Genomic DNA, 20,210 nt, shown 5'->3' on the forward strand with positions numbered 1-20,210 from the left:
ATTTATACTTGGTGCTTTCGGTGCACAGTGGCCTCGTGGGCGGTCTCGCGCGGCCAAATTTGAAGAGGCCGTACATATTGGCAGCACTCGATAGGATGTAATTGATCGGTAGCGTCAATGCGTCGTGCGACATAATGTAGCATATAACATAATATAAGTGTAATATAATAACATAGACTAACATAATATAAGACACAATATGTCATAACATAATATAAGTGTATAGTATGGTATATAGCATAATATAGTATATGTATGCAGTATAATATGTTATATATGGTATAATACATAGCATAGTATAGTATATATAACACAATAATAATATGAGTAGAAATATAATTATGCAATGAAGTTCGCAATTAAAATAATATGTATACTAATACATGAATATATATATAATATATGTACACTATAATATACTATAATACTATACTGTAATACTATATAATGTACTATAATATACTATAATACCATAATGTACTATAATGCACTATAATATACTATAATACTATAATATATATACTCTATGCTATATATATAGTGTAATTATTACATTTAATTTGCAAATATAAAATTAAAACATGCAGTACAATTTACGATATCTTCATTCTCCCAATACTATTTATAATAATTTCCTCGTCCAATTATTTTCCAAGACAGCAAAAGATTTGAAAGCTTAGAAAAATTTTTTTAATTAAAAAAACGACTTTGGCCAGAACAACCGGGTCTCCAGCCCACCACTGGCTGCGCCGAAGTGCGCGTATTTCATAGTCGCCGGCGACAAATATTTTCAGCCGATTCGCGACTGTACGGAAAGCAATCGATCGATACGCGGCTCGTATCTCGACGCTGCCGGCGACGCCACTTTCAACTCGAACGCCTAAATTCATGGGTTAGACGGGGATACCATCGTGTTTCCACGGCATTAATCAAACCAACCGATTGGTTCGGGACAAGAAAAATTGCCGGCCGGAGCTGAATGCGCTCCGATACGGAGTATCATCGTAAACGAGCCAGACACCGCCACATGAGGGACAACCTATCGTCGCCGAGGCATCGTCATGGCAGACGACGACGACCAGGACGAGTTTCTGGACGTGGAGGAGGCAGACGAGGCACCGGGTTCGCCTTCGGAGGTCGTCGGGATCGCGGAGGGGCCGAAGACCGGATCACAGTCGCCGTCTTTAGCATCGGGAACTGTTCAACCATCCGTGAAGTCGGTCGCCGAAGGCGCCCAAGTGTCCGGGACAATCAAGACAGGGTCCCAAATATCCGGATCAGTAAAGTCAGGGTCCCCACGATCGGGAAGCGCGAGAGGATCGGTCGCGGAGCCAGTACCCCAAGATGGCAGGAAGAGCCACGAGACCTTCGAGGAATCGTCTAGAAGCGACGAGGTGATCAGTAAGTCCCAGGAGGTGTCTCTGGCCGAGAAACGGAGCTCGCTGGACGACCTAGGCGACAAGAAGGACCCGGGCCAAAGAGCGAAGCCGAGCAAATGGCAGAGACAGTGCAGCAGACAGTTCCGCGACATGATAGGCAAGAGAGTGCTGAAGAACGAGGAGCTGGAGAGGCAGAAGGGCGACCTTCACCAGCGTCTGAACATCTTGGAATGCTCGATGCCGGCTGTGATGGTCTGGAACATCTGGCGGATGGCGCAAGGCTCGAACGCGCCCTGTCTCCAGCAGGTGCTGGAGAAGCAGTTCCAGGGTCCGGCATCCGGAGAAGTCTACTGTCCCAGCACCCCTAGTCGCCACTTCGACTGCAGGGTCAGAGAAGCTGAAGCGGAGAGGAAGCAAGCGGAGAAGAGAATGGACGAGGCTAGGACTTTGTGGGCTGAGAAGATGGCGAGCTTGGAGGACAGAGAGGAGAGGCTGCGGGAAGCTAAGAGAGTCCAGGAGGAGCAGCAGCAGAGGATCGAGCAGCTGACCAACGAGGTCCAGAAGCTGAGGGAGACCAAGGCGGTGGACGACGGCGCCTGCGAAGCTGGTGAGGTGATTGAGATCAGAGATTCGAGGCTTTCACGGCACGGCGTCATGCAGTTCTTGCTGCCGAGGCTTTAGGGCACGAGCCTCGGTGGACTTACTTTCCAAACGTTTCGCGAGCATTCCAGCTTCATCAGGGAGTCAAAGAGGCTGATAAGATCACCGATACTGGTGTTCGACCGGTCTACTTTGACCCCCTGATGGAGTTCGGTCCTACATCGATCGCGATACCTTGGTAAAATAATTCCACAGGGACACGCCTTTCACCCGGCAGTAAGAACCGCATGATCTAGATCGCCTTGAGCTGACACGTCGCCGAAAAAACTTCGGAAGTTTAAGTAGCAAGCGTTGCTCCAGGTGAATGCGGAGCGATAGAGTGCAAGAAGAAGTGGCTGGACAAGGTGCCCAGCAGCGCGTCGATCCGCTCGACGGACATCGAGTGCCTCGAGAAGCTCCAGGAGCTGGCCCAGGCGGAGCTCTGCATGAAGAGGCAGATCGCGGATCTGGAGCGTCGCGAGGAGGCTTACATGAGGACCCTCCAGAAGGCGGACGAGCTCTGGTGCAAGACGGAGGAGGACGCGGCCGCTGCTCTTCAAGAAAAGGCTACGGAGAGTCAACAGATGGCTGGCAGAATAGGCGAGTTGGAGGACGAGGTGGAGAAGCTGCGGGCCAGGCTGAACACCTGCCGAGGGGAGCTGGAGAAGTACATGAGCATCGGGAAGATCGAGGCTCTGATTGGCCGGGATGACGACTTTGCTGATGTTAGGGACTCGCAGATTAGTGCTGTCGTGGATGTGACGGACGGCGTGACTGGAAGAGACGATTACTATGTCGATGCTGACATGGTGGACCCTTCTATGATTGGCGCTCTTCTAGGAGATGCTTCTCTAAGAGACGCTTCTATCAGAGACGCTTCCCTAAGGGACGCTTCTCTAAGAGACGCTTCTATCAGAGACGCTTCCCTAAGAGACGCTTCTATCAGAGACGTTTCTCCAAGTGACGCTCCTATGAAAGATATCCCCCTGAAAGACGTCCTCGCAAGTGGCGCTGTCATTCGACCCGGAGACCTAGCAGAGACCACTGTGATGGAGATCCGAGGGTACCTGGATCAGATAGCGTCTCTGTCCGAACTCGACGATCCTGGCAGGTTCTGTGGCCCGGAATTCGACTGCAATGACGTAGGATTGACAGAGACTGGGCTTCTCGAAGAGGAGAGGATCGCTCTCGAAGAGAATCGTGTCACTGCTAGGGAGTTGCTGGAGATGTACGGACTCCTTGAGATCGCCGAGAGGATGACTTCTGACGGAGAGGCGGGGGTTAAGATGACTAGGAAAGTTGAGGAGCGTTTTGAGGAAGTCACGGTGAAGGAAACCGTGACTTTGGCGGAGGATGCTGATGAGACGGTTCAGAGGGAGATTGTTTATGACGAAGAGGTGCTTGAAAAGGAAACTGTCTTCGATGATCAGGAGTCTGAGGAGATTGTTTATGATATGGAAGGGTCTGAGAGTGATATTGTTTATGAATACGCGTTGGAGGAGGATCTGGAAGAGTATGCCATGATGCCTGAAGAGGACCAGGAGTTTCAACTTGCTCCTTCGAAGACGGATGGAGATGTCTTGGTACCTCTGGAACAACTGTCCTCGTGGCAGGGACACGTGTATGCCATTCGATCAAAGATCGCTGTGCGTATCTTCTTCGATAAAGCGTAAAGATTTGGATTTTCACTCGCGAAAGTTGTTACTTGTTTAGAATATTTTGTTTCTTTCGGACATAGCCAGGACTTCGTTCGAAGTGCTATAAATCGGTGAAAAAAAATCGTAGATCAATTTTTTTGGGCTCGTTGGAAAGCTGAATCTTTGATCTTCAAGACCATGCTGGTTTCCGTGATCAAAAAAATTTTTTAAACTCCGTGCAGAAATCTAAATTTGCGCAACTCCGAAAAATCGGTATTGTTGCTTTCCTCGCTATCAACTAATGAAAAAAGTGTTCCAATTGAAAAATAACTATCGTCGTTCGAAAGCGGAAGCTTCGCGCTTTAAAACGAGCCAAGGCACATTGCCATACCACTGTTTCTCACAAAGTTTCATCGACTTGAATGCCAACAATTTTTCATTTGAAACTCTGCGATGTCGCATACTAAAAGCTCGGCCGAGTAAATAGAAGCCTATTAAAAGTTCTTCGTACAGTTAAGCAAGGGCTTTTAATTGTTTTCTCGTTTAGGATTGTCCAAGCTGCATTGCCGTGGACGGAGTGGCCGAGATCGTGGCCGAAGAACTGGCAGCCTACACTGGCGTAATTAATTACGTTTCTTATTATTCAACAAAGCCGTAGAAACGCCGGAAGTTTTCTACTTAAAGTCACCGAATTAACTTGAAAATTTCATTCCGCAGAGAACGATGAAACTCGAAGTGGCATACCGAATGCCTAAAGACAAAGAACCTGCAGAATTGGAGTACGAGAGAGAAGCACCGCTTGTTGAAAAACTTGAGATGAAGTACGAACAAGTTGAAGAGAAGATAAAAAGGGAGCCAGAATCAGTATCAGATTTTGTGCCTGTGGAAAGAGAAGAGAGGGCATTTAAGACAGAACCTGAAGAGCCTGTAGTCGAAGCGAGAGCACCTGAAGAGGTCGTAGAAAAAGTACATGAAGAAGTGAAAGTAGAAGTGGTGCGTGTTGAAGTTCCCGAGCCGATGAAAGAAGCAAGACCAGTGGAAGAAGCAAAAATAGAAAGGGCTGAACCGGTACCAGTGAGAGAACCTGATGAAATTGATAGACCACCAGTAGAAGAAGTCATGAAAGATGAAGCAGAAAGACCCCCAAAAGAAGAAGTCATAAAAGATGAAGCAGAAAGACCCCCAAAAGAAGAAGTCATAAAACATGAAGCAGAAAGACCTCCAAAAGAAGAAGTCATAAAACATGAAGCAGAAAGACCTCCAAAAGATGAAGCGGTAAGGCCTCCGAAAGATGAAGCGGTGAGACCTCCAAAAGATGAAGCAGAAAGGCCTCCAAAAGATGAAGCAGAAAGGCCTCCAAAAGATGAAGCAGAAAGGCCTCCAAAAGATGAAGTAGAAAGGCTTCTAAAAGATGAAGCAGAAAGGCCTCTAAAAGATGAAGCAGAAAGGCCACCAAAAGATGAAGTAGAAAGACCTCCAAAAGAAGTCACAGAAGATGAAGCAGAGAGGCCTCCAAAAGAAGAAGTCACGAAAGATGAAGCAGAAAAGCCTCCAAAAGAAGAAGTCACAAAAGATGAAGCAGAGAGGCCTCCAAAAGAAGAAGTCACGAAAGATGAAGCAGAAAGGCCTCCAAAAGAAGAGGTCACAAAAGATGAAACAGTCAGACCACCAAAAGAGGTACTAGAAGCACCAGAGCCAACGGTGGAGAGAGAAAGAGTACCCGAAGAGAAGCCAGAAGAAGAGAGACCACTAGAATCGAAGGAACCCGAAGAGGTACCAGAGATTGTCAAGATAGAAAAAAGAGAACCTGAAGATAAGAAACCAGAGCCAATTGTGGAGGAGCAAGTGGCAAAAGCTGAAGAAGTGCCGCTTAAAAAGGAGCCAGAATTCGGAGAAGAAGATGACGAGGAAACAGACTTCGACGAGCTGATGTCAGAAGGAGAGGAGATTGAAGAAGTTCACGTGGAGCAACTTGAGGAATTCGAGGACGCGATTGAGGTGGATATAATATCAGTGGAAAAGGCGCCGGAGCCTGAAAAGGAAGAAGTTACATTGGAAGAGGAACCCGAGGAGATAGTGGCAGTTCCAGTGGCAGAGGAAGTGGAACCAAAGGAAATAGAAATGGACATGCTTCCAGTGGAAGTAATACCAGGAGAGATGGTGATAGTACCAGAAGAGGTCGAAATGGAGGAACTTCCAGCGGAAGAGGTGGTCGAGGTCAAGCCGGAGAAAATAATCCCAGAAGTGGAAGAGATCAGGGTGGACGTGATTCCAGAAGAGGAGCCTCCTGAAGAGGAGAAAATCGTCGACATATCAGTGGAGGAAGCGGAAGAGGAAATCGAAGCTGAAGTGCCAGAGATGGAGAAGATAGAACTGGAGGTGGAGCTACTAGAAGACGCGAAGGTGGCCGTCGAGGTAGAAATTGAAATAGCTCCCGTCGAAGTCCCTGACATCCTTGAAGAACCCGAGGAGATCGAGATCAGTATAGAGGAAGAGTGCATCTGCAATGGCATCTTAGCCATGGAGTATCCGGTGATAGAGTACCTCTTCCCACCTCTTCCAGTCACGGAAGAAGAATCGGTCTGCCAGTGTCTGGCAGAAGACGAGACCCCAGTCGATGAAGAGGAACCTGGCGAGTGTACCTGCTCGACCGGAGGTGGCCCTATCGAAGAGGAAGAGCCTGAAGAGTGTCAATGCAATTCGGGAGCTGCTCCAGCTGAGAAAGATGACTCCGGTGTCTCCAACGCATCAGAAGATCCATCCAAAGCGTCAAAGAAGTCTTCACCATCGGTCCAGAAAGAGGACTCTGGAGTTTGCAGGTGCAGGTCGAAGACTCCGTCTGGCGGGTCCAAGACTCCATCGAAGGACTCCAAGAGGTCTTCGCCATCGGTCCAGAAAGAGGACTCTGGAGTTTGCAGATGCAGGTCGAAGACTCCGTCTGGCGGGTCCAAGACTCCGTCGAAAGACTCCAAGACGTCTTCGCCGTCTGTCCAGAAGGAGGCCTCTGGAGTTTGCAGGTGCAGGTCGAAGACTCCGTCTGGAGGATCCAAGAGGTCAACGCCGTCAGTTCAGAAGGAGGACTCTGGAGTTTGCAGGTGCAGGTCGAAGACTCCGTCGAAAGACTCTAAGAGGTCGATACCGTCGGTAAAGGAAAAGGGTGTCCGCAAACCCGAGGGAGGTCAACCGAGGACGGAGGTGACGCAGACGGAGATCACGCAGACAGAGGTCACGCAGACGGAGATCAGACAGATAGAGGTGAACACGTTGACGATCCAGGCGGTGACGCAGACGGTAGCCGACGTGGGAATGCAGACGCAGTCCCCTTCGCTGCTCAGACAACCGCAGTCCAAGGTCGGCAGCAGGGTCATCGAGCAGGAGACCGTGGAGCGGCAGACTCGGAAGAAGACGTCCCAGGAGCCATCGGGTATGATGGTGGCCGCAACCTCTCAGACCGAGAAGTCCAGCTTTCTCAGGATCCTGCAGACCCTGAAGACCACGGGAGCCTACTCGAAGGCGGACCCGGAGAAGGAGCTGAGGAGCATCAACTACGGCAAGAAGTCCGAGGACGCCGAGGCACGGTGCAACTGTTGCCTGTGTGGTAAGGACACTCTTCAGGATCAGAAGCCCGTGGAGGCTCCGACGTCCTCCGTGATGAGACTGCTGCAGGCCCTGCCTTTGTTGAGCAAGGCTGCGACCAGTGTCGATCAAGGTGTCCAACACGAGTCTTTCTGCCAGCAGTGCAAGATCAAGAGGTTCCAAAGATCGGCTGACGGGTCCACCGTCAAGGAGCCCAAGCAAATCCAGACCACGCGGGACCAGGAGGTCGCCACTTCCAGGTCGACCCTGAAGAAATCTTCCAGCAAACAAAGAAGATCCAACGATTCCGTTATGGCGAAGATCAGAGTTGAGAAATCGCCGAAGCGCAGGTCGACGGAGGAGAAGCGTCTGCAGGAAGTTGCCGAAGAGATGCCTCAACGGAAACCTGAGAACGGGTGCAAAACGGAGGACGCTGTACACTGTGTCTGCAACACCTTCGGTGTAGCTGGGATGAAGAAGATGCGCTGCGCCTGCGGTGATCCCGATTGATCCACATTTTTGGTTTCCCAAGGAATGGACAGGAAGACAATGGCGAATGGAACAGGACTCTTATCGAGCGCCTCGCCATCGTGAGCTTTAGACAAGTTTTACGTGAAATCTCGGCATTTAGCGGGTTTTATTAACTCCTCTGCCGCATGGTGAATCCCTCGATAATAATTCATCAGACGCTAAACCCCCGTAAGAGGATTCAATAAACCCCGGAACTTTCGAAATCGCGATTTACGAGCCGCCAGAAATTGTTGATGTTCGCCGGGCTGCAACTTCCAGGAAAAAAGTCGGACGGCAACGTACGTGTGCTTTTTTTAAAGCTCGAATCTTCCGCTCTCGGTGTGCATACGTTATTTTTTATTTAGAGTAATTTTTTATTGAAAACAAGCCGGAACAGCGGGTAGATATTTTTGGTAGATTTTTTAAAGTTTCATAGATTTAGAAGAAGGCAGCAACTTCGATAAATTTTTTTCGCGTATGCAATTTATGTCGTTTTGAAGACGGAAGTTTCTGCTTTCCATCGAGTCCAAAAGGATCGATCTACGATTTTTTTTCGCAGTTTCGCAGCGCTTCGAGCGAGAAGTGTGCCACCGAAGCGAGGATAACTCAAGCAACGGGTGACATATTTCACGTTCCCCATTCGAAGTCGCATAAGTCGGTAACAGAAAATCGTAGATCAATTTTGTTGAACTCGTTGCAAAGCCAAAGCTTCAGCCTTCAAAATCACATAACTGATAGTCTTCAAAAAAAATTTTTCTAATCCACACAAATCCGTGAACATTTAAAACCTTAAAAAATGACAATTTCTGCATTTCGCACGTTTCCCATACGAACGAAATTTTGTATTGAGAAACCCTTTCGGTATCTTGAGAGAGGAAGCTTCACCCTTTAAAACGATCCCAGGTACATCGTCGTACGATTTTTTCCCACAAAGTTGCAACGCCTTGAATATCAACAATCCTGCGAGACTTGCAATTCCGACAGACTTTAATTAGAATTTTTAATGATAATAGCTTTCAAATGGACCTATTAAATTGCAATAAATCTTTTAATTCGAACTCAAATTGCGATAAAAGCTTCTTAGCGATCCCTAAACAATTCGTTAAAATCTCCTCTGTTCGTCAATTTCTCGGGTCACGCCAGACCCGGGCGCCGCAGGCTGGCACTAACGCCGCGTTCTGGTCAGCAGGTGTCCGGATAACGAAACGAAAGGAAACCTGGAAAAGCCGCGGCCCGAGTGTATCGCGAGCGTGCAGCAAAGGCTTCCGGCCGAGTGGACACTGGAAGATAGAATCGAAGATAGACGCGACAAAGGAAATGGTATGTAATTTCCAATAACGTGGCAGTCTGAATGGTGGCCGCGTAAAATCAATAGCGGCCGAGCCATTGTACGCTAGAATGGCTCGGGGCCCTTTCATGCGGCGTAATGCGTAATAGGATCAGGCATCGGTATAAAATTAAATTTCAGCTTTGGCTCAGCCGAAAATCGTCGGCCGTGCAATCGTCTACATTTTCCGCCGCTGCAATCGAATCGCGCGACTCTGTAACGAACTTACACCGTCCCCTCTGTGTAATGCATGCGCATGCAGTGAAAAATCGTGTCGTGCAACAACAACAAAAAAAAAGAAAAAAAATAGAGAATTCGGTCACTCGTGCTCCGCTGGATTTCCATCCGCGTTTCAGCCGCGTCGATCGATCGGGCCGATCGGACTCCGCGGCCGAAACGAACGCGGGAACGACGCTCGATTCGAGCGCGTTTCCTCGGCCGTCGTCTCTCCGCGACTCGGAAGATCTCGCCTAGCGCGTAGATCACGGCCGCGATGCTCGGTTGGCACCGCCGCGGTCACAATTTGTCGCCAAATCGAAACGAGAGAGATCCGGACGGACGGACGGACGGCCTGAAATAATCGGAGACGGATCGACGAGGAGCTGGACAGCGAGGATACGCATGATTCACGATCAACTTCGCCTGCTATTTTCGACTCGGCTCCAACGAGCCACGAATCGCCGCGGCGGTTTAATCCTCCGTCTATTTCCATCCGTATTTACGCGCCACGGAACAAGAGACGTTTGATTGTCACAAAAAGAAAAATATTAAAAAACGAACAGAGTGTCTTATTTCTGAACGTATGGACAGTGGTTCGATTCTCGAGCGATGTTAACGCGCCCCGACCAGAAATAAGAGAACTTTCGTCGCGCCGAAAGTTATTAGAAAATGAATATTCTCTGATTTTTAGATTATCGAAAAGTATTTCAGTTTTCAATGCTGGTCCAGTTGACTGAAGTCGTTTTTTAAGGTTCGGGGAAGATCGAGAATCTTTTTTAAGAACCAGCCTTAAGGACCGCCTTTTTTGATCGCTCGAAAAAATATTAAGAAACGAACAGCGTCTTGTTTTCGTATTACTGAAAAATATTTCAATTTTCACTCGAAACTCCAGTTGCCTAAAAAAGAGCTGGAAATGACAGACTTTCGATCAATTCGAAATATTTATAAAGGCGAACGGTGGTGTCTTGTTTCTGAACGATTGAAAAATTGTTCGATACTTGTGGATCATTTTGTCTCGAATTCTTCGCGGAGAACCATAAACGTACCGGAAGAATAATAGCAGTATGAAGTTCGCCTGAATGGTATGTATGAGAAACGGTGAATAAACGTCCTCCAAGATGGTTGTGCAGTCTCATTGGACATTTGACTGATCAATACTGCGAGCAACAAGTACCCCACGACGTAAGCCACCGCAATCAATCATTTCGCAACTGTTCAGCAGAATCCGGGCTGTTGCTTACGGGCTACTTAATATATACTTAGTGCTGCTAATTAACTGTGGCGATCTCGGAAGGGCTGGTGAAGAAAAAAAATGAGCAACGGAGTTTCAAACTTCGGTGTCTTCATAGAAAAACTTGTGCAGCCGTTAATCTGGTTTCTTGTCGAACTATCGTTACGTTTAGGGATTATAAACATGACGAGGGGGGAGTTCCGTTTAAGAGTTTTAGTTAAGTTTCTATATAGATAGTATTAATTTAATTATGCGTTGCTACGTATTTTATTAACGGAAGCTCTGCGAAGACCCACGCAAAATTGTTGATCTTTGACAGGCTGTAATTTCGTGAAGCAAAATCGGATCGCAATCTAATTTAGCTTGTTTCGAAGCTCGGAGCTTCTACTTTGAGCAGGATATAGCTATTTTTTATTTAGAATACTTTCTTTATTGGAAAGTTGTCGGAAAAGTGGAAGTAGTCATTTTCTTAAATTTTGGAAGTTCATGTACCCGTGTCAAGGTGTAAACAATTTTTCCGATATTAAAGATTATACTCTTTTGAAGACAAAAGTTTCAGCTTTCCAACGAGTACAAAAACAATGATCTACGATTTTTTTTCATCGTTTTATAGCACTTTGAATGAAAAGTATACTGGGAGGATTCAAATAGTTTGAATAAGGGATGAAAAAAGCACGTTTGTTAGTCAAAGCAGCGTAAATCGGTGAAAAAAAATCGCAGATCAATATTTTTGTACTCGTTGCAAAGCTGAAACCTTAATCTTTAGAATGGTATAATATTTATCCGAAAGAAAAATTTGTTGAACTTCGTAGAGGTCCGTGACTTCCTAAACCTTCGAAAGATCACTACTTTAAATTACTCGCCTAATCTTTCTTAAAAAAGTATTCCAACTACAAAACAACCTTAGGATGCTGAAAGAAGAAGCTTCGCTCTTTAAAATGAGCTAATCTTGACAATCGTACGATCCTCTTCCACAAAGTTACAATTACTCGAATATCAACAATTTTGTACCCGAGCCTATTTGTTCTCAAATTCGGGAAGCAAATTCGAAGAGCTCTACCGACTACAAAAAATTTTTCTCCTGAATAAACGATACACTATCTCAAAGATTAATGTTTTATCTTTCCAACGAGTCCAAAAAACTAGCTCTACGATTTTTTCTCACCGATTTACGCTCCTCTAAATGAGAATCATGTCGATTATTCGAGTCCTTCGAATCCCGACGGCATGCTTTTCATTCGCACCGCTACAAAACGTTGACAAAAAATCGTAGATCATTTTCTCTGTGCTCGTTGGAAAGCCGAGACATCCAGCTTCAATTGCATATGAGTCATACCCGGAAAGAAAATTTCTCAGAACGTTTGGTACATCATAGAAAATGCAGATGCCGTACTCACCGAACGTTGGCCAGCGTGTGTCTCCGCGACCTGAGGTTATGGTAGCCCCGCAGCTCGCCGATGCTCCCCTGCTCGGCCTGCATCTTGGCCTGTGCAGTCGCAGCAGCACTGGCGATCACGTGGTGCTGGTGTGCCGGTGCACCTGCTGTTGTGATGCTTCTGCGCGACCGCCAACCCGTTCTGCTGCCGCCGCCGCCGCTCGGGGTCGGCGATTTCTTTTGGCAGGGCCTGGAAAAGTCACAGCACCCCACCGCCGTATTTCACTGCTAACCTTTTTTAGCTACCCTATCACCGGAACACCTGTTTCCACTGTTTTCCGCGGCGCCGTTCCCACTCGAGTCCGACAACGCTCCCTTTGCGGCACCTACGACATTCTGAATCCGGCCAGGTCCGCGATTGCCTAATCGCGCGGGGAGGCTTAATTAGAGGCCGATTAGGGCTGGGTACGTGGCGGACGTATTTGACGAGGATTCCCGATGATTAAGACGCTGGCGATGGATATTATGCATGATCCAAGATTACCGTCCGAGGGATTGGAGATAATAGCTGATCCCCGGAGGGCCGGTCGGCCTTTACAAGATCACGGAATTTCCGGATCGATTGGCCGAGATGGTTTTCAATGGTATTTGCTTTCGTCTGGTTTCGTCAATTGCACTTTTTGAATCGTCGTCAAAAATTGGCTGCGTCGACTGCACGGAATAGAAACCAAGTGGCAACTGCTTTCTTCCTTCAACACTAGAACCGTCGAGCCCTAAACGTGACCAACGGCGTACCGTTTTATAACAACGACGAGATTAGACTTGTTTCCGAAGTTCGTACACAAATTTCTAACAAAAACAATTTCGCGGTGTCAGGAATTGTGAAAGAAAATAATCGGAAGCCAGTACAGCAATGTTTCCCTAACTGACGCTCAGACTGCGCGCAAAAATAGACAATTTACAAAGCGGAGATACGATTATTCGAGCCTTGCAACTCGTTTTTATGGTTGTTGACAATTCGTAACTATAAAAACGAATCGCAGGACATGGAACAATCGTATCTCCTCTTCCCCAATTGTCTATTTTTGTGGACAATCTGAGCGTCAATTAGAGAGACATTACTGTGATTTCGACTGGTTTTATAGGCCCAGCGTTGATCAACTTAATAGATTAAAAATAACACATTGACGATTCGAAAGTCTTTCAATGTTTGCGCTAATCGAAATTGCAGCTACCGAATTCTGCTATAAAATAAAATATAAAAATATATAAAATATATATCTACAGTAAAGAAAAATAATTTATAAAAATCTGTAAGAATCCGCAATCTAGTCTTTTAAAAATACTGCAACCAAATAGGTTTTCAATTTGAATCTACCAGCCTCGAACGGTTTCTGTGAAAAATTCGCGTAAATCTCGGAATCGTCTTCGACGCTAACCGGAACGGCGGCTGAACCGCCGAGAACTGTTTACAGGATCCTCTGTACAGCTAAATCACTGATCCACCGGTGCCGTCCAGGTGGCAAGATAGCGCGTTAATCCCCGTGAGCGTGTCAGGTGTTTGGACTCGAACGGAACACAAAAGCATCGGTGGAAAGTAATCCGCGGGCAAACAATCCGGCGTTGTCCTAATGAACGCGACGCGGTGGCGGCCGTCGAGAGTAGGGCCGAGAGATACTCGTTGATTAAAGGATTGTCCTGGAGGATTCGCCGGATGAGACCCGGCGCGTCATGAAATATTCATGGGATCGAAGCGGGACCCCGCAACGGTGTATCTTTCGCGGCCGGTTACGAGCGTTAATGAAAAGCGCCGAGTAATTCGGCGAGGCCGACACCATTGACGACAATTTCCACTTGCCCTCGACGTCCAACGGGGAACCGGGAACCGTCCGGTGGGATTCGTTCACAGGTATCATAAATATTCATGGCGACTGGACACCGTCACTCTGGTCGCGAACGCCGACGGCGGCGACGCGGTGCTCGCGCGCGAGTTGGAAGAAGAAGAAGCAAATAACGAGACGCGCGGGACGACGTGTTCGTTCGGCGAGCACCAGCAACGTTCTGGGTAAACACGCGCGACGGGAATCGTCGAGGATAAATATTTTCGTTACATCCTGTTCCCTCTCGGCCGGGAAACGGCTCTGTGTACAATGGAGAACGCGGGGACCTAATGAGTGGCTGAAAACTGCTGGCGGCCGGCCAAGCGGCCACGATTGACTTGGAGATCAACCAGATCTTCGTAACCTATGCTTCTTGAATGGTGGAAGAGCGGTCTTGTTAGCCGGGGCAACTTTAGCCACTTACACACCGGTGTCCTGTGGCGAAGTTACGCGGGGCAGAGGGAGTCTCCGGAACTTACCGAGACGTTTCGGTTGAAGCGCGGCGCGACAGGTCAGTTCATTAGGAATGGAGACTGCGTTCGAGTAATTAAGGCCCTGTATTAGAAACTCGTTCGAACGCTGCCCCACGTTGTTCGAGCTTGTACTTGGCAATTAACGAGCATTCTGGACTGTTGGATGCTGGCTGGGTTAAATGCTAGGAGCTTGGATTTGTTCGGAGTTCAGAATTGGGACTGTGCGTCTGTTCTGGAGAAGGTATTAGGACCTTGTGCTAAGTCTAAGTAAGTCTAGGGTTCTTGTTTTAGTCCGGTATTAATTCTGAGGTCCTTGTTTTGATCCAGAATTAATTCTCAGGTCCTTGTTTTAATCCAAAATTACGTCTAAAGACATTGTTTTAGTCCAGAAGTAAGTCTGAAGACCTTATTTTAATCCAGAATTACATCTAAGGTCCTTATTTTAATTCAGAATTAAGTACAAGGTCCTTCTTTTGATCCAGAATTAAGTCTAAGGTCCTTGTTTTAATCCAGAATTATGTCCAAGGACATTGCCTTAATCCAGAATTAAGTCTGAAGACCTTATTTTAATCCAGACTAAAACTAAGGTCCTTATTTGAATCCAGAATTAAGTCTAAGGTCCTTGTTTTAATCCAGAATTAAGTAAGGACCTTATTTGAATCCAGAATTAAGTCTAGGGTCCTGTTCTAATCGAAAATAAAGTAAATTAGGTAGTAGGACTTTGCAGAAACCCAGAGTTAAGTATTAGGTCCTCGTTCAAACCCAGGATTAAGTACTAGTACCTGGGACTAATTTTTGATTACCTATCAGTAACTCTAGAGTGCTTGTTCGGACATTTGGACCTAGTTTTACCTCATAGTCTCAGCACTTCGTACTAATTCTCCGTGACCTATCGGAATCTTTTGAGAATTTAGTGTAACATTGAGGCCTACTATTAAATCGCGATGAAGTATTAGGGCCTTGTGCTAACTCTTAATAATATATTAGGACCCTGTACCGACTCACAATGGCGTATCAGAACCTAGTATAAACTCATAACCAAGTATCAACACCTGGTTGAGCCGCGCTCAACGTGTTAAATACCAGAACCTCGTGTAGTAACTGATAATTAGGACCCCGTACCAACTCAAAATGCCGTATCATGACCTACTGTCAACTCAGAATTACGTATTGCCACCTGATTATTATCAATATAATATATTTGAATCTGCACACACACACACACACGCGCGCGCGCGGAACGATACCGTTCCTCTATTTCAATGGAACAAAATCCGCTAGAGCTCGGGCCGCGTGAAAAATTGTTCGTAAATGGAAACCAGTGTCTCGTGACAGAACATAAAAGCGTAACGAACTTCGCGTCCGACCGAACATTTCCAAATTTCGTTTCGCGAAATACTAATCCCCGGTGCCGTTGTTGTTTCCCCCCGCGGTACACGGGCGGGGCCTCTAATTGAATGGCGAATGGAAATGACGTGGTGGTGGTGCTTTCGAGACGGATACGCGGACGCGGGGCGCGGTCGCGTCGGTGGTATTCGCTTTGAAAACGAAAACTCAGCCGGCGCCGTCAGATAAACGTGGCTTTTTACAACGGCATCACCGGCAGCCGTCGTTCCCTTCGGTGATCGGGGAAAAATAGCTCGGCCACCGTCCTGGAATGATTCGGCGGTTCCGGTTATCGTCGACGCGGAACACTTCTCATCGATACCGCAGCTCCGTGAACAATGCACGCCGGCCCGGAGACCCGTTTATCCCGGCCAAAATGGAGGAACTCGGTGTTTCGCATTTTCATGAAAATTTTTGCACCACGTGCGACCGGATTGGAATCACAGCCGCGTAAGCGACGCTTTCGTTGCTTACAGGTTAAGAAGGATTTTGATGCTCTTTGTTCAATTATATGTGTGTATTGTTCGAGCTTGTACTTGGCAATTAGCGATTGGATTTGTTCAGAGTTCAGAATTGAGACCATGCGTCTGTTCTGGAGTAGGTATTAGGACCTTGTACTAACTCTAAAAGTCCAGAGTTCTTGTTTTAGTCCAGAATTAATTCTGAGGTCCCTGTTTTGATCCAGAATTAATTCTGAGGTTCTTGTTTTAATGCAGAATTAAGTCTAAGGACCTTATTTTAATCCAGAATTATATCTAAGGACCTTATTTTAATCCAGAATTATATCTAAGGTCCTTATTTTAATCCAGAACTAAGTCTAAGGTCCTTGTTTTAATCCAGAATTAAGTCTAAAGACCTTATCTTAATCCAGAATTACATCTAAGTTCGTTATTTTAATCCAGAATTAAGTTTAAAGTCCTTACTTTAATCCAGAATTAAGTCTAAGGTCCTTGTTTTAATCCAGAATTAAGTTTAAAGTCCTTACTTTAATCCAGGATTAAGTCTAAGGTCCTTGTTTTAATCCAGAATTAAGTCTAAAGACCTTATCTTAATCCAGAATTACATCTAAGGTCGTTATTTTAATCCAGAATTAAGTTTAAAGTCCTTACTTTAATCCAGAATTAAGTCTAAGGTCCTTGTTCTAATCCAGAATTAAGTCCAAGACCGGATTGGAATATTCACTGCAACAAAAGCTTTACAAAATCTAAATAAATTCGATCTTCTCGCTTTTATGAAACAATGCATCCCAGTTGCTATTACTGCTTGCTAGATTTAGAGTGGCGATACTGAGACGCCACTAAAATTATATATTGTATCACGTTTCAAAATCATTTTCACATTATCAAAGTTCAGACTCGAAAAATTATCAAAGCTGCAACTATCGTACGAGCCGCAGGACTTAATTACATATGCATAAAATGCGCTTTCTCACATAAAATGAAAATACAGTAAGTCAGCGAAACGATTTTATATTGTAACAATTAAATTATAGTATTTTGCAGTTAAAACAGGCTCTCGAGTGCAACGCGTTAACGTTAACATCGCAATATCTTCTCTTCGGCTCACTAAAATAATGAAAAAATAAACACATTTATATCTCGTTTCGGGTTTCTTTTTTCACAATTCGGTTAGAAACTCGTTGTTTCGCATAATGATCCGCGGTCTATTTCTTACAAAGAACAACCGGGAACAAGAACGAACGAGACAGCGAAAGCCCCGCGGCACCAATGAGCTTCTGTTAACACAGAATCGATGATAATCCTTTGTCCCGGTGCCAGACACAAGGAAACGGCCGAACCCACCGCCGCCACCGCGGCGAAACCTTCGAAATTTCGGCGTTCAGAGACGACTGAGTAATGCGGATCGTTAATTTCTAAACCTGCCGCGCCTCGAGGCGGCGAGGCCTGAATGGCAAGAGAGAGAGAGAGAGAGAGGGAGAGAGAGCCCAGTCGTTCGCGTCAACAGAGGAGCATAATGCCTGTGCTGACGCGTAGACGCTCCCCTACATTGTCGGAGGCTGTTCTATCGTCGTCCGAACGATGCTTTTCAACGCCATTATCATCCGGGGTGTTGCAGGCGACATGGGGGTCCCGTCTTCGCCTAACGATCGCGCTCGCTAAATGCTGTCGTCGCGAGACTCTCGGGGCTCAGAGGCTAACCGATGGCCCATAATGCGTCTTGAGCCTCCGGCTGAACAACTTCTGCCCGCGACGCCGGTTTTCGAGCTTCGCGATCGATGTTACTGATCCACGACACCGGTGAACCACGATCCGAGAACGGCGGACATAAAACCGTCTCACGGTAGAAAGTGCTCGTACACCTTTCAAAGCGGAATAACTTTTTCGTGATTAGGATTGACGATCTAAATTTTTCTGGGAGAGCTGTCAGTTCACTAGACTATGGCTGACAAATTGTTTACCAAAATTGCAAATGGTTGGCATGATTAAAGAATTGGACGATGAGGTTTTTTCAACTTCTTTTTCCGAACCTATGACGATAATTTGAAAAATGCCATTTTAAATCTGAAATCATTTATTTGACTTACAGCATTTCCATTTTATATGACAAAGTGCATTTTAGTGCATATGAAATTTTTAAAAATGCCATTTTAACTGTGAATCTGAAACAATTTATCTGACTTATAATATTTCCATTTTCTATGACAGAGTGCATTTTTCTGCATATGAATTTTAAAGGATGCCACTTTGACCATAAATCTAAAATAATTTATCTGAGTTACAGCATTTCCCTTTTATTTGACAAAGTGCATTTTAGTGCATATGAATTTCAAGAAATGCCATTTTAACTGTGAATCTGAAACAATTTATCTGACTTATAATATTCCCATTTTCCATGACAGAGTGCACTTTTCTGCATATGAATTTTAAAGAATGCCACTTTAACCGTAAATCTAAAATAATTTATCTGACTTACAGCATTTCCCTTCTCTATGACAAAGTGCATTTTAGTGCATATGAATTTTAAAAAAATGCCATTTCAACCGTAAATCTGGAACAATTTATCTGACCTCTAATATTTCCATTTCCTATGACGAAGTGCATTTTATGCATACAACGGGTCACACTTTTGACAATCTTTTAAATCGAAAACTTCGATAACAGGAAAATTATCATGGATGTAACAATTTTACACAATCTCGCACTGAGATTTCAAGAGGCAAGTGGACATTCACGGAAACGCGGCTTACGCCGCCGCGATTCTATTCCATTCGCGCGGGCCGCCGTAATGGCCGGTCAGCTGGAAGTTCGAACGGTCGACGGAAAATCTGCTCGAGCATGTCATCGATCGCCGCGGCCGAAGGCGTCAACATTTGCCAGTAGATTAGCATCTGGAGGCAGGCAGCCGCGGCGCCGCGAGAGCGTTTCCTTATCGCCGCGATCGATCTTTCCTGGCGTTGTTCCTGCCACGGATCCGCGGCCGAACCGACATCATCAACAGGTTGCAACACTGCGACGTGAAACAAGTCGGCGACAACGACGGTGTCCGCGCCGCGAAAGCTCGATGCGTCTGCGGACCAGCGGTGCCGGTTGCAACGAGGCTGCTTTACTACAGGGAACCGCGGAAATCGTGGGCGGCTCTCGGTGTATTTGATCGTCGAAAATAACCGCGCGCGACCCATTCCTGTGTCGGCGTCCTTGGGTAACGTTAGATGAGAACGAGGAGAATCGTTGCGGCGATGGTTGTGTCAAAACATGTCACGGTTTATTAAATCGATTGCACAATGTTGCGAGGATCAACGCCGCTGACGCCGACGCGAAAATATTGCGGAACGCGCGAACGTTGGCCAGTGCAGTCGCAGCGTTCGTTCAACGCTGAATAAAACGGCCGGAGACGATCGTATGTTGTCGTTTCGGGGCTCGTTGAGAAGCGCAGACTTTCCTCTTCGAATCTGTACCACTCTCATTGACGAAATTCATTTTTCGATCTACCTAGGGGCATTCAAATGCGAAGTACATCGAAATGGACAATTTCCAATTTTGTAATTGTTTCTCTGAGAAAAGAGAATCCTTTCGAAGAAACGATGAGGGGGCGTTAAAGTAGAAGCCTCGAGCTTTAAAATGAGCCCAGGTTCGTTACCGTACGATTTTTTTTCACCAGGTTGCAGAAATTTGAATAAAATTCTATTCGTAGAATTGATTCGATGTGTTACAAAACTGTATTCGACGAAAGGAAATTTTTTCGAAGGAAACGATTATAGGCTGTCAAAGTAGAAGTTTCAAGCTCTAAAATCAGTCCAAATTCATTAGCGTACGATTTTTTTTCACCAAGTTATTGAAATTCGAATAAAATTTGATTCGAGTTTATTCGAATTATCGTTCGAATAGAACTTCATTCGACGAATTTACTCGATTCAAATTTCGTTCGAAAGAACACCAACGCTGGACGCAGAACAAAATCAACGACTTCGAGTGAGCATTCGCTGCCAGGTGTAGCACTTCCGGGCGTATCACCGCCGAAACATCAGCAGCAACCGTAATCACAATCGGAGGAGTGCAATTGGCACTCGTCGCCGGTTTATTCCTGCGAGTCGGCCGTCAGCCCAATAAAACTGTCAAC

General features: G+C 46.1%; 3 protein-coding genes across 7 annotated transcripts in view; 2 read left to right on the forward strand and 1 right to left on the reverse strand.

The window, feature by feature from the left end:
- dnc (phosphodiesterase dunce) overlaps positions 1-20,210 on the reverse strand; it is a 540,449-nt gene that overhangs the window by 374,267 nt on the left and 145,972 nt on the right. For 2 of the 4 annotated variants that reach the window (XM_076521356.1, XM_076521363.1), the window contains exon 2: positions 11,916-12,143. The exons of the other annotated variants lie outside the window; for them this stretch is intronic. In XM_076521356.1, coding sequence (XP_076377471.1) covers positions 11,916-12,143 — 228 coding nt within the window. The remainder of the gene's footprint in view (positions 1-11,915; positions 12,144-20,210) is intronic. 4 annotated transcript variants of the gene reach the window in all.
- LOC143259408 (uncharacterized) overlaps positions 1-20,210 on the forward strand; it is an 87,343-nt gene that overhangs the window by 3,402 nt on the left and 63,731 nt on the right. The gene's annotated exons all lie outside the window — the stretch shown is intronic.
- Positions 821-9,847, forward strand: LOC117221052 (uncharacterized). Its single transcript, XM_033471641.2, has 6 exons — positions 821-1,986; positions 2,340-3,664; positions 4,203-4,274; positions 4,373-7,821; positions 8,931-9,061; positions 9,210-9,847. The coding sequence occupies exons 1-4, from the start codon at positions 1,062-1,064 to the stop codon at positions 7,739-7,741; spliced, it is 5,691 nt and encodes a 1,896-aa protein (XP_033327532.2). The 5' UTR covers positions 821-1,061; the 3' UTR covers positions 7,742-7,821; positions 8,931-9,061; positions 9,210-9,847.

Source organism: Megalopta genalis, chromosome 5 (assembly GCF_051020955.1).
Source record: "Megalopta genalis isolate 19385.01 chromosome 5, iyMegGena1_principal, whole genome shotgun sequence".
Lineage (NCBI taxonomy): Eukaryota > Metazoa > Arthropoda > Insecta > Hymenoptera > Halictidae > Megalopta > Megalopta genalis.

Excerpts from the sequence above, each read along its gene's own strand:
- LOC117221052 (XM_033471641.2), top strand. The coding sequence starts at position 1,062 with ATGGCAGACGACGACGACCAGGACGAGTTTCTGGACGTGGAGGAGGCA. Across the intron at positions 1,987-2,339 it reads CGACGGCGCCTGCGAAGCTG|GTGAATGCGGAGCGATAGAG; the intron begins GTGAGGTGATTG and ends GCGTTGCTCCAG. Across the intron at positions 4,275-4,372 it reads AACTGGCAGCCTACACTGGC|AGAACGATGAAACTCGAAGT; the intron begins GTAATTAATTAC and ends TTCATTCCGCAG.